Consider the following 13,781-nt stretch of genomic DNA (forward strand, 5'->3'; position numbering starts at 1 on the left):
TTGATGTGTTTCTTTTCTGGGTTTATTAATCATCTACAAAGAATCACTCCAAATAAAGCGTTACCAAATTGATTACAACTAATTACATTCCAAAAAATGTGATTTGATTCAGATTGATGCGTTGTGGAAAGGTCAGAGACCAGCCTTCATTTATATATCACTGAGCACGTTTACATGCACTCAATATTCCGATCATAATCCGATTTCTGTGGTTATCCGATTATTCAAATGGTCATGTAAACTCCATACTCTGATCTAGAAATCCAATAATCCAATAAACAGAGCTGGATTTTAGCTCAGTAATCAGATTTCTCAGAGCACGTAAACTCTTACTCTGATTTCTTTGGAGTCTGTGCAGGAGCGGAACTGGAAAAACTGCTGCAAGACTTAAATAAATGAAGGTTTTAAATATTCTTCATTTTCATCACTAGGTAGTCTGACCAGAGGAGGATGGGTCCCCCTGGTGAGCCTGGTTCCTCCCAAGGTTTCTTCCTCAGTTCTGAGGGAGTTTTTCCTTGCCACTGTTGCCCCCGGCTTGCCCACCGGGGAGGTTTCTGTACATTCTTACAGTCCTGTTGAAACTTTGTCTTTTCCGAAATTCTGTAAAGCTGCTTTGTGACAACATCCGTTGTAAAAAGCGCTATACAAATAAATTTGATTTGATTTGATTTGATTCTACATGATGCATGTTCATATTTTCAGGTAACATGGCGCAATGATTTAAAAGATTTCCACGGCATGAAGTTTGAGTTTTACATTATGTTTATATCACATCTTCTGTGAGTTTATTGGCTGGTCGCAAAGCACAAACCTGACTACCATCTGACTGATGTAGACCCAGAGTTTCCCATAATCTGATCACTCAAGTGTACATAAGTAGTTTGAAATACTGACAAAATCTGATTTTCTGCAGTTATCGGATTATTAAGTGCATGTAAAGGCAGGAATTTACCCAGAAGCCTCAACAACTAAATAGAACATCACATTTTACTTTAGTGTATCCACTCTACCTTTATTACAGCTTCCATTCTTTTCAGGAAACCCACTTTTGGGATATTTTTCCAAAAAAGTTCAGTCTTAGAAACTGGTTTAGCGATTGCTGCCTCCTACAATCCGAGTTCCATGAAATTTAGATGCATCAGCCATAAAACCTTGCACCCATGTACAGTATCTGTTCTAACACAAACTTTTTCATTTGTCCATCTTTTTCTCAGTGAGGTTCTTCTTGATCAGCTACACATCCTTTCAGACCCACAGCACTGAGTGGTCTTCTCACAGTGGAAGGATGGACAGAAACACCTGTGGATGTTTTCAGATCTGAAGCAGCTTGATTTTCTCCTCTCTCTGAAAGATGAAAGCTTTAAGCGCTGTTTTTCTGATGAGGGCAGCTTTGGTGTCTACCAGGTGTTGACATATTTGACATTAACAGAAAAGCCTCCAGCTCTAAGTATACACATATTTTCTGCTTTGTTTTGTCAGGAGACGTCTGTGCTTCGTCATGGTATTTGTCAACTGATGTGCGCTTTTCCAAAAGACGTTTGTGAATTAGTGCGTCTCTGTTGGCTTTACTTTCACTCCCTGTTTTTATCTCTTGGGCTGGAGTTGAGCCCTGTGGAGCTGCACACGAGGCAGAACTCACTGTCTCTCCTTAACAGAACCGCACATTATTCACCTCCTACAGCTAATTCGCTTTCTGACGCCAAGTCGTTAGTCAAAGTTCCTTCATCTCACAGATGCTAGTGAACTTAGTCATAAGTCATGAAGCCACAATTCAATAACATACATAAGTTCATGAAAACATTCTAAAATCACTTGTGTTGTGGGTACTACACTCCGAAAAGTCCTGGCCAGTTTGTATTTCTGTTAAGCAGGAAATGATAATTAATACGGCCGTATAAGTTAGCTAGCTCAAATGTCAGAGTGTTTGTTTTCCAATATACACTACATTGCCAAAAGTATTCGCTCTTTTGTCTTCACACCAAACTAGCTCATCCATGTCTTTATGGACCTTGTTTTGTGTGCTGCTGAAGCATTAAGAGTTCTTTTCACCGGAACTAAGGGGCCGAGCCCAAAAAAAAGCCCCACACCATAATCCCCCCTCCACCAAACTTTACACTTGGCACAATGCAGTCAGACAAGTGTGAGTGATTTATCACTCCAGAGAACGCGTCTCCACTGCTCTAGAGTCCAGTGGCGGCACTTTAAACCACTGCACTCCACGCTTTGCATTGTGCTTGGTGATGTAAGGCTTGGATGCAGCTGCTCAGCCATGAAAACCCATTCCATGAAGCTCTCTACGCTGTTCTTGAGCTGATCTGAAGGCCACATGAAGTTTGGAGGTCTGTAGTGATTGACTCTGCAGAAAGTCGGTGACCTCTGCGCTCTATGCCCCTCAGCGTCCGCTGACCCCGCTCTGTCATTTTACGCGGCCGACCACTTCGTGGCTGAGTTGCTGTCGTTCCCAATCGCTTCCACTTTGTTATAATCCCACTGACAGTCGACTGTGGAATATTTAGTAGTGAGGAAATTTCACGACTGGACTTGCTGCACAGGTGGCGTCCGATCACGGTACCACGCTGGAATTCACTGAGCTCCTGAGAGTGACCCATTCTTTCACTAATGTTTGTAGAAGCAGTCTGCAGGCCTAGGGGCTCGGCTTTATACACCTGTGGCCATGGAAGTGATTGGAACACCTGAATTCAATGATTTGGATGAATGAATACTTTTGGCAATACACTTTAGATCTATTATAAATGAAGATATCTGAATCACAAGTGTACAAATTCTCTGAACTTTGAATAATTCCTGTGCAGGCCTGTCAAAGTTATTATATAATCGTCCAATCGCAATTATGTTCCACAGTTGGTCGTTTTCAGATATGTACGCAGCAACAAAGAGAAATTTAACTGGTTGCTTTTTTATCAGTTCGGTTGCGGCCAGTACATGTAAATGAATGAAAACGTTATTAAAACAACTAAAGACTGAACACCTTTAGAGGGCACCGTTGAGTAATGTTTGTTTATTTGAGCCATTTGTCATCACAACCTCTAAAGAGAAAACACTTCTGCACATTCTAATGCACAATTACTGTTTACTTGCTGAGTTTAAGATAATAAATAAAACATAAATGTGCACTGGGTTTTTATGTTCTATATTTTGTGATTTCTTTTTTAATATACAAAACTAAATATAATCATGCATTACAATGTGCATCAAAATATCATTTAAATCTGTTCATTATTTAGAATGTGTTATCTTATTTTCACTGAGAAAATCAAAACATGCAGTCTGACTGGGGGTGTTCAAACTTTTGCATACAAGGCTTCATATTCATGCTGAACAGATCCAGATGCACGTATTGTATTTTTCAACTGGTTCTATTCCCCTTTTGGAAAAAACAGGTGAGACAGAATTAGAAAGTTATACTAGCAACTTGGTCAGAGAGTAAGAAGGCGACTGAGGAGGTATTGTTTAAAAGCCACTCTGTTCTTCCAACCTGGCACACGGATGCACTCCTCCTTATGCCTCTCGTTCCAGGCCTTCATCTTGCACATCTTACTGCAGTAAAACACCTCGTGGCAGCGGCTACAGGCCATCAAGACCACCCACACCGAGCGGCCACACTGGTAGCAGTACTTAAACAGAGGTTTCCTGTAATACATGTGCACATACAGAAACATACTTGATAATGCAAGGATGACCAGATGGTCCTGTATTTCTGCTATGTGTCTCAGTCTATCGGTTATTTGAGATAAGAATGCTTTGTTTATTGCTGGAATATCCCACAGAATATGTTTTACATGTGCTAAATGTGTAATCATCAATCAGATCCACTTTCATTTTACAATACAATACAATTAATTGGAGATAATGGGCCTGATGAAAAAGGTCCTGGCTCCAGACTTGCTAAGTTAACATTTTTAGGCAAGGTAGGATGAAAGTGTAACTTGATATGTAAAGGGCGGTTAAGTTTACGTAAAGCTGCACTATGTATGTGTTAGATATTTTTGGACCTCTCTGGTGGGAATGTGTAATTGCATGCAGCATGCCATTTTGTAAAGTGGGCTGTGCTTTGGACCCCTTCCCCAAGCAGATGAATCAGATGATTGCGACTGAGGTGAAGGAGTATTCGAGGAGAACTCGGTCAAAACTTGGTAAAGGACGTGTCTTCCAAAGATGTGAAGTAAATATCTACCGATTGTCATCATATCTTCGTCAGTACCAGCTGTGTGTGAGATGTTTCTGAGTGGATGTCACAAAAGTTTCCACAACTAAGTCATGAAAAAACTGAAATACTGATCACTGGTATTAAAACTCAGCTCTTTAGCTTCATATACCAAACCCGAAACATGGGTGAGGTCTTGACTCTGAGCCCTGTTTTATCCTGCATGTAAACACAGTCACTAAAGTAGCTTTTTATCATTTGAGAAATATCACAAATGTTCAGCCTTTTCGATCTCAGAGCGACACAGAGAAACCTGTTCACGCGTTTGTTACAGCAGAGTTGATCACTGTAATGGTCTCTTTACTGGACTTCCTAAGAAAACAATGCATCCCTTACAACTCATACAAAATGCTGCAGCATCCTAACAAAAACAACACGGAGAGATCAGATCAGTCCCGTTTCAAAAGAGCTGCACTGGCTGCCAGTCATTTTATAGCTCTGCTATGAGTTTTTAAGGCTCTAAATGATCTTAAAGCAGTGCTTACATCACAGAGTGTCTGTCTGTATATGATCTTCGATCTGGAGATACTGACCTTCTACAAACACCTACCGTAAAAAAACCAGAAAACATGGAGAGGCTCAGTTCTTCTGCTTCTAAACTGTGGAGCTCAATTCACCATTTATTAGACAGTCAAGCTCAGTGCTCACTTTTAAGAAACATTTGAAAACGTAAAGTTTAATTAAAACACTACGTCTCATAATTTTGATGTTTTTATGATCATTTTCTTATATGGTTTTAAATTAATATTCATAATTTCTTATATTACTGGTAAGCTCTATCACCAGCCTTTAAAGTGCTTTGAGCTGCCAGTGGCATGAAAAGTGCTAAATAAATAAAGATTATTATTATTATTATTATTATAATGTCAAAACTTTTGATAGCTAAACATCGAGCTGTGCCTCCTTTTTGAGCCTCTGTGTGTGGCATTAAAACAAAAAGACGTGGTCTCCAAAAAACTTCTTATACTTTTAAATGATTATTTCTGCTTTACAGGACAACTCACAGCACTATAATATAGCCTGTTCTTTTCCTCCTACTCACTAAGGCTGCATCTCTAAGGTTTAACAATGAAATCTCACATAGTGCAGCTTTAATAAGGAAAAAGAAGACTCCAGAGTTTTTCAACCTAATTTCTACATTGGCAACATCTGCAGACATCATTCGATTACCTTGGATAACAAAGTTGATGCATTTCTCTGTCTTGAAGTAACTGGCCACTGTCTTTTATTACATAGAGTGTTTTGAGTCAACAGATTTTCTATTCATTCAGTAAGTGATAAACAGCTGTATGATACAGATTTGTATTTTTATTGATTCAGTACTGTGCAAAAGTCAGAGAACACCTTTTCCTCATTTTAATTTCCAGTCAAAACGGCCACCGAGTATGAATTATTCATTTCTCAGCGTCAGAAAAAAGCAGGAAGCATATATTTAACAGAAAACTACACATAAACCTCCAGCACTAACTGAGCAGATACAAAAAAGATCTCACAAAACACAAAAAAAATTTGACTCCTAACAACTGTGCATGACCTGGCAGACCACCAAAACTGTCCCCATCAGATAAACAGCACTTAAAGCTCTCATCGTTGAGAGAGACGAGAAAATCAAGCTGCTTGATCTGATAACATCCACAGCTGTTTCTGTCCATCCTTCCACTGTGAGAAGACCACTCAGCGCTGTGGGTCTGAAAGGATGTGTAGCTGATCAAGAAGAACCTCGCTGAGCAAAGGAGACGGACGAAAAAGGAGAATATTCGCACTACAGCACAGAAACTGGACATCTGAGCGGTGGAGTAAGGTATTTTGGAAAGATTTGTACTTGGATTGTGAGAAGCAGGAAGTGCAACCAACTTCTATGACTGCACTTTCCACTGTGTGGAAAAATATCCCTGCAGATTTCTTTGAAAAGCAAGTCTCCTGAAAAAAATGGATAATAATAAAGACAAAGCTTAGACACTAAATACTGAAAAAACAGGCTTTTGGGTAACTTTCTGTCAAATATGTTAAAAGTATTTTCTGTTCTTCCTTTTATTTGACTGGAAATTAAAGAAAAGGGTGGTAACTTTTCACAGTGCTGTTTGACTAACAGCTCAGTCATAACAGAACACGTCCATGTATGCACCTCAATAGTCTAGTCCCATCGAGGCCATTCAGAATGCAATTTCTATCCGATTGAACGAGGTGGGTAATCCTGTAAATAATCCATTAAATAGAAAAATAATATCAGTGTAAACGCCTGAATCCGATTACATTCCCTATCGGAACGTCTAAGTATGTTCTGCGCATGTGCGTCACGTCATAATGTACGTTTATACCGTCCAACACGGCAGAGCACAAACTGGTCAGCAGAGGAGACGAGGTTTCTGCTCTGGTCTTTAAAAGACGGCGGTGGGACAGATGTCCAGCTTGTGTGTCTCAGAACACGACTCTTCCTCTTCGCCTTCTTTAATAAGGACATGTGAAGCACATTTTCCTGAGTCTGACTGTTACGTGTCCGGCCTGGAAAAGGGGTTTCTGGGTGATGTTTCTCTCTCTGTCTTGCACGCTCGCTTCTGTATGTCTCCTTCCTCGTTTGCTCCCTATCTCTACTACAGGTTGTGGTATCGGTCGTCATTACAGGATTGACGCGTACCACACAACAGCCAATCATCATGCAGACTTCCAGCCCTGGAGGAGGGACATGAACTTTAAAAGCAGCCCGGCAAATCTTGTGGGGAGGCTGGCGTTACACCCTGTGGTCCAAGCTGTTTTCATGTGCTCCTCGTTATAGTTGCTGTCACAGACACATGAGCTTAGTGTTGTTTCTGCTGGTGCAGTTTTGTTTGTGTCTGCGCTAGTCTTGTCTGTGTTTTGATCAAGTTGTCCAGTTCAGGAGAGCTTACCTCGCCTGTTAATCCCGCTGGCCTTGCTGTTTTTTTGGCTGTCTATTCCCTCTCTCCTACGTTGTTGTGCTTTCTTGGGGTTCTGGACGGGGTAGATGGGTGCGCTCATACATTTTACATCACATAGCAGCCCATTGTGTAGACACTTTAGGTAAGGGGCAGCCGCCAACCCATGTATTTATGTTATGTAACAGGGAAGACTAGTGTAGATAGTTTTTTTGTTTTTGCTACTAGGTGAGGATTTCAGTTAAAGAGCTAGGGTAGTATTTTCTCGTTTGTTTTGATTACTTCTTTCCTTTAGCACCGTCTGGGTCCAGAATTCCATTCGTTTGACAGTAAGCATACTTGCCTTTTTCTTTTTTTTTTGTAAATATTGTACATAGTATTGTTATGGGGGTCTCACTCAAGTCATAGCCTGTGTGCAAAACCTCGTATCTCCATTTTTGCCGTTTTTCTGTTTTTACATAACTTGAAAGTACCCATTGTTCTTTACATTGTGTGTAAATTTCATGATGAATGGACCAAAAGAAGCCTGGACCTGGAAAAGAATTCTGGCTCCATTGACTTCCATTAAAAGTAAAGTGTCCTTTTTTCCTTCTCCTGTAAAGTCCTCAATTTGGAGATACGAGGTTTTCCTTCGACAACAGCGATAAATAAGACAAAGGAAGCTAACCTATTTGTGTCTTGTTCCTTTCTGGTTTGTGCTGTAAATATCACATCTAGGCATTCCTGTGGAGTCATAACACTGACATCATTTTAAAGTAATTAAAAACATAAACACTGCTCACTGCTGCTCGTCTCACTCTGACTGGACTCACGTGATGCTTATTGTCATGGTAACATCTAAACTAAGTGGTTCTTTACAGATAGGACTGACATACTAGTGCATGTAAAGGTAAAATTTTCCAACAGACTCTTGAGTACAGTGAGCATATAAACAACCGAGTCTTAATCTATAATCCCAATGTATTCAATGAGATTGACAAAAATCTGTATTTAAACACAGCCACTGTAAACATGTTTTGAAACAGTGTGTGTATACTGTATACAATCTCCCCTATGTGGAAAAAAGGTAGTATAATAACATCTGATCCTCTTAGATCGTCTTAGGTCAGGATGTTGGAGACGTGACTCCACTGCTAATGATGCACTTGCAGTTTTACAGAATCAAACATGATCTCACCTCACAGTTAAAGTCTCAGTCTTGTCTTTACTCCCTGATCTGTAGGAAAGAGGAAGACAGTGGTGTAAGTCTGTACTTGATCTTCATTAAACACCACTGTGCATGTGTGAGTGTGCACCTCTGATCATTTGGGGTTGTCCCGTGCTGTTCTGCAGTGAGATGCACTCTTGCTCTGGTTCCAGGAGGAGTTGCTCCTGCTCCAGTAAACACAAACTTGCCTGCAGGACTCGCACCTGCAACCAACACACAAAAACACACGCACAACTCAGTCAGAGCACGGAGCTGTAGGTACAGATCCACTAGTGCAGTGACTCGACTGTCTCACCGCGTATGCCCTGGCTCTGCTCTGCTTCTAAATGCTGTTTCTCCAGGCTGATGGCTGCCTTCCTCAGTAGATTGCCCATGGTGTTGAGCAGCTGGCGGCGTGCATTGTAGGCCTCTCTCTCACGCTGGTTTAGGGAGTGGTACGGTGTGTGGGCAACACGCCAGTTCTGGAGAAAAAACATTACAGTAGATTAATTGTGAAATATAAAATGTAATCAAAGCATATTTATGACTTTCTGACTGACCTTCTTAACTCCAACTATGGGCAGTTCTATTCTTTAGTCTTACACGAGTAATAACACAATCATTTCGCATGTTACAAGTGACCCAATCAGGTATAACACTATGACCACCTCCTTGTTTCTACGCTCATTGTCCATTTTATCAGCTCCACTTACTGTATAGCTGCTCTTTGTAGTTCTACAGTTACAGACTGTAGTCCATCTGTTTCTCTGATACTTTGTTACCCCCTTTTACCCTGTTCTTCAGTGGTCAGGACCCCCATGGACGCTCACAGAGCAGGTACTATTTGGGTGGTGGGTCATTCTCAGCACTGAAGTAACACTGACACACTGGTGGTGTGTTAGCGTGCGTTGTGCTGGTCTGAGTGGATCAGACACAGCAGTGCTGCTGAAGTTTTTAAACACCTCAGTGTCACTGCTGGATTGAGAAGTGTCCACCACCAAAAATATCCAGCCAGCAGCGTCCTGTGGGCAGCATCCTGTGACCACTGATGAAGGACTAGAGGATGACTAACACAAACTGTGCAGCAGATGAGCTGTCGCCTCTGACTTTACATCTACAAGGTGGACTGACAAGGCAAGAGTGTCTAATAAAGTGGACAGTGAGTGGACACTGGGAAAGACGACTGACTATACAAATTAAATTTTAAACAGCATGCTAAACAATATGCAATATTAAAAGTTTCACATTTATTCAATTTTATTGTGCAATGGTTTCCCAAAAGCACCTGCTATAATGAATGAAATGCCTCGTTTCTTTAATATAAAGCACATCTTTGTGGCTTTGGAACTCCTGCCTAGCGGTGTGAAATTCCTCCAGCAGGGGGCGTGTACGTGTTTGTCATTTACAGAAGAAACAGCTTTAAACTTAAGCAGATCTAACAAAAGCACGTTTGCAGTAACAACTTTCATAATTAGAGCTAAAGAGATTTTTTACCAGAAGATACCGAGCTATTCCGTAAAATTTATGTGATGTCCAATGAAGGCCAAGAAGCATGTAAGTTAAAGGTCATACACAGCACAGCTGCAGGAGTGGGTTTAAGTGTTTCACAGTTTTTATCTGCTGCTGCTTAACAGTTTGAATGCGTCTGTGCTGACCGGCGCAGGACAGAGACACAATTTCACAACTTTTTTTTTTGATTTCTTCTCTTTTTCATCTAAAAGGTGTGTCTGAAGGTTTTTGGTGGCCGAACTCTCGGTACATCCCTAGTTGATGGATTTCAGAAATATTTCTGCAAGAACTGCTGTACCTGATTAAAAGCGTGATGGGCGTAATCCACTGCTGTTCCAAGCCTGCTTCTGCGGCCTTCACCAACTTCCACGGGCATCAGGATGTTGGCACCAGCCTTTGTCAGCTTCTCAACCTCAAAGACAAATAACAAAATGCATAAAATAAAATAATGAGGTCTATAAGCAAAATAAAAAGCACTGCAAATATAAATAATAAGAATCAAATGAACAATATCTGTGAGTAGAAAAATAGTAAAAATACTTACAATGATTATTAAATAGACTTAAAGGGCCCATGTCATTGAAAACTACTTTTCCTTGCTTTTTAAAAATAAAAGATTTGATTAATTAGAAAAAACGGTTAAAGTTTCAAAATCATTCATTCTTCAGTTTGTGCTATCCATATGGAAATTCTGAATGAATTGTTTTGTGATGTCACAAAAACCCCCACGTTTATTTGTTTATTTCTGAAGAGAGGTTGAAAAATGGTCACTGAAAAAATTCTGACTAAACAAACATGGACCTTGGGGAAAAATACAGGAACAATAGAGAATATTAATTATATTAATAACATTAGAGCTCGTTAATATATTTTGAAAATCTAAACGTGATTTAATTCTGATTGTCACATAATTAGCATGACAGAAATCCATCTGATCTCATATTTAATTCAGTTACTGATTCACTAACAGGTTGCACTGCAGAATGTTAATGTAACAGCAGTAAATGATTACCAGTTTGATTCGGTTATGCAGATGAGGCCCAAAGTCATAGCTGAAGTTGGCGGCGGCGCACAGAGCACTGCCTACACCGTGGGAGAGGGGCAGATTAGGGTCAGCTCCACCGGCCAGAAGCTCATCAACGGCCTGATGCATGGGGGTCAAAACCAAAACTGAGTCGCAATCACAGCCAAGGGTGATAAATGAACTATAATGAATAAATGAACAGTCGCCTAAATGCTCACTTTCATTTAGCGTTAATCGTTAGGGGTCTTAAAATGCATCGATCTGAAAGCGTCAATTTAACTATTGATTTTTAAGAGGGAGAACTGATTATAATCAATCGTGACAGATTATAAAATATGTGCTCATTTTTATGGCTGAAATTAAATTCTTGATATTTTCAAACCTAATAAATTCTACCCCAAATGCTTGGTGTGTTGTGTTTAGTCTATTTATTTCACTACTGTGTAAATAGTTCCTCCATTTACTCCACTATGTGTTTTAAAGAGTCAAATGCAAGCTACTCAAAATTACATAACACTTTATTTGGAGCGGTCCCCCAAAACCTGATCCTGACCTTAACCTTACCAAAACAAAACCCTAACCCTGGCCCTAATCCTAACCATAACCTTATCCTCAACCCAAAACCTGATCATAACCCCCTCACCCTGGCCCTAATCCTAATCCTGGCCCTAATCCTAACCCTCATATGTTTTTGACATATTACTGAGTCCATTGAGTGTTTGTTTTATCTAAAGCATTCAAAATAATGTGCCACCCAAAATGTAAATAATTTTCTAATGAATTACTACTGAATTAAGTTGTTGTGAGCTCAGAGATTTATAACCCCAGCAGTTATAAGTATTACCAATCAGTATGTAGTACACATAAAGTCATGTGGCAGTTGAAATATGTGGTTAATAATCTTTCAGTCTTTGAGTCAATTTCATTCAAAATTTCTGCATAATTAAGTCGTAAGATGTGAGCAAAGCCATAAAGAGTGGTTTGGTGTGAAACGCTCTGTTCTACAGAAACTTACAGGGACACAATTGTTCACAGGGGTAATGACAGGAAGAAGAGCTTAATGCCTCTAAAAGCTCCTGCACAAAAGCTATTACCTAAAATGTCCTGATTGCTGTCTGCTGCCCAAGACACTTTTACAGTAGTTTTGAGTTTTGCCTAAAGCATGTAACATTTTAAAATCACTTAAGGGGTACATGCAGGGCATTTTACACCAAAGCGGTGACCAAAGAAAAAATATTTTTTCAGATTTATCAAAATTTTTCCATTATCAAAAAGTCAGGCACTTGAAGGTTCACTGGTGGTTTTGGATCGCAAATGAAATGGCCATATTTGCCTTGTAGACATAGCAACTTGTGCTTCTTCCACTATAAGGAAATCTAAATCACTACATTTCTCCACCACTTGGAATGACATTCTTTACATCTCCATGACTGAATTGCACAGAAATTTTGAATTCGACTTTAACATCTATTGTCCGGAATCATGTCGGTTTAAAGATGAAAGCTGCTTCTGATTTCCTCTTGGATATTCCAATGTTCACCTGAAGAAAATCCATCTAAGGTCACTCACAAGGTCGTTGCCACTGGCGATGGCCAGCGAGAGGGGAGAATGGCCGCTCCACAGATGGCTGGTGCTCGCCTTGTGGGAAAGAAGGACGGAGACCACATCTCTGGCATTCTACCAAAGAAAACATCATTCACACCATCACACTAAACAAAGCCAGTTCATTTACACATGACCCCAGTATACTGCCAATATATCAGTTTATTTACACTTAGGGTTCAGCTTGACATATAGTACATATCAGCACTGTGCTCACAGTGCCATTACCTATGATGGTTATGTTTACATTGCATTGAAGAACAGTTAACATAATGGCGTGTGACTCCACGGTATACACTGTATTTACGTTCTCGCGTTTCATGTAAATACAGCCTTATATACAACAGAAATTAATGCTTTAGTAAAATGTCAAATGTCTGTGCTTACTATGTAATCGCTGTCTCTCTGACAGGCCACATGAAGCGGAGTCCTTCCCCCTTCCTCTGGGCTCTCTGCAGTGGTTGTGTAGGTGTAGGGTGGGGGTCCAGAGTCCAGGCAGGACCTGGTCACAGAACCGGCCTGAGGCTCCGCTGTACTCTGGGGGTAAATACAAAGTATGTGGTTGTTATTAGCAATATTTTATATGCATATTAAACATTAAACTGATAATAACTTTGCTCCGAGGCTCTCTTTGTACTTCCACAGTTGTATGCAAATGTTTGAACTCCCCTGGTCAAAAGATTTGGTTGATTTTCTTAAAAAAAAAAAAAAAGCTCTCACCTCCTTTATATGTGGCTTTTTCAAATTTCAGTACCCAATTCTGGTAACACTTTATTTGGAATGGTCCTCTGAAGATGATTAATAAACTTAATAGATTATCAGAAACACATCAGCAACATATCAGTGAAGTAGCAGTAGTGCAGCATCTGAATACACTGAAGTGAATATCTTGTAGCTGTTCTGTTGATACATTAATGACATTAAGTAGATGTATTTTTAATATGTTACTTCCATTACGCAAAACCCAAAACCTAACCCTGGCCCCAATCCTAACGCTAAACTCAACCTCAACCCAAAACCTAATCCTAACCCTCACCCTGGCCCTAATCCTAACGCTAAACTCAACCTCAACCCAAAACCTAATCCTAACCCTCACCCTGGCCCTAATCCTAACGCTAAACTCAACCTCAACCCAAAACCTAATCCTAACCCTCACCCTGGCCCCAATCCTAACGCTAACATAAACCTCAACCCAAAACCTAATCCTAACCCTCACCCTGGCCCTAATCCTAACGCTAAACTCAACCTCAACCCAAAACCTAATCCTAACCCTCACCCTGGCCCTAATCCTAACGCTAAACTCAACCTCAACCCAAAACCTAATCCTAACCCTCACCCTGGCCC

The 13,781-nt window shown here is 40.3% G+C and overlaps 1 protein-coding gene across 3 annotated transcripts in view; it reads right to left on the reverse strand.

Annotated features, from left to right (window-relative positions):
- ankmy1 (ankyrin repeat and MYND domain containing 1) overlaps positions 1-13,781 on the reverse strand; it is a 33,150-nt gene that overhangs the window by 1,448 nt on the left and 17,921 nt on the right. The window contains exons 10-18 of one of the 3 annotated variants that reach the window (XM_017693333.2): positions 12,825-12,974; positions 12,405-12,512; positions 10,824-10,955; positions 10,110-10,223; positions 8,619-8,784; positions 8,412-8,526; positions 8,294-8,332; positions 7,784-7,839; positions 3,540-3,651 (exon numbers count right to left, since the gene is read on the reverse strand). In XM_017693333.2, the coding sequence (XP_017548822.1) occupies positions 7,830-7,839; positions 8,294-8,332; positions 8,412-8,526; positions 8,619-8,784; positions 10,110-10,223; positions 10,824-10,955; positions 12,405-12,512; positions 12,825-12,974 (834 nt within the window). In that variant the 3' untranslated portion in view covers positions 3,540-3,651; positions 7,784-7,829. Of the gene's footprint in view, positions 1-3,496; positions 3,652-7,783; positions 7,840-8,293; positions 8,333-8,411; positions 8,527-8,618; positions 8,785-10,109; positions 10,224-10,823; positions 10,956-12,404; positions 12,513-12,824; positions 12,975-13,781 lie in introns of those variants that run through there. The other 2 variants (XM_017693332.2, XM_017693334.2) reach the window with 2 other exon arrangements.

Source organism: Pygocentrus nattereri, chromosome 15 (assembly GCF_015220715.1).
Source record: "Pygocentrus nattereri isolate fPygNat1 chromosome 15, fPygNat1.pri, whole genome shotgun sequence".
Classification (NCBI taxonomy): Eukaryota; Metazoa; Chordata; class Actinopteri; order Characiformes; family Serrasalmidae; genus Pygocentrus; species Pygocentrus nattereri.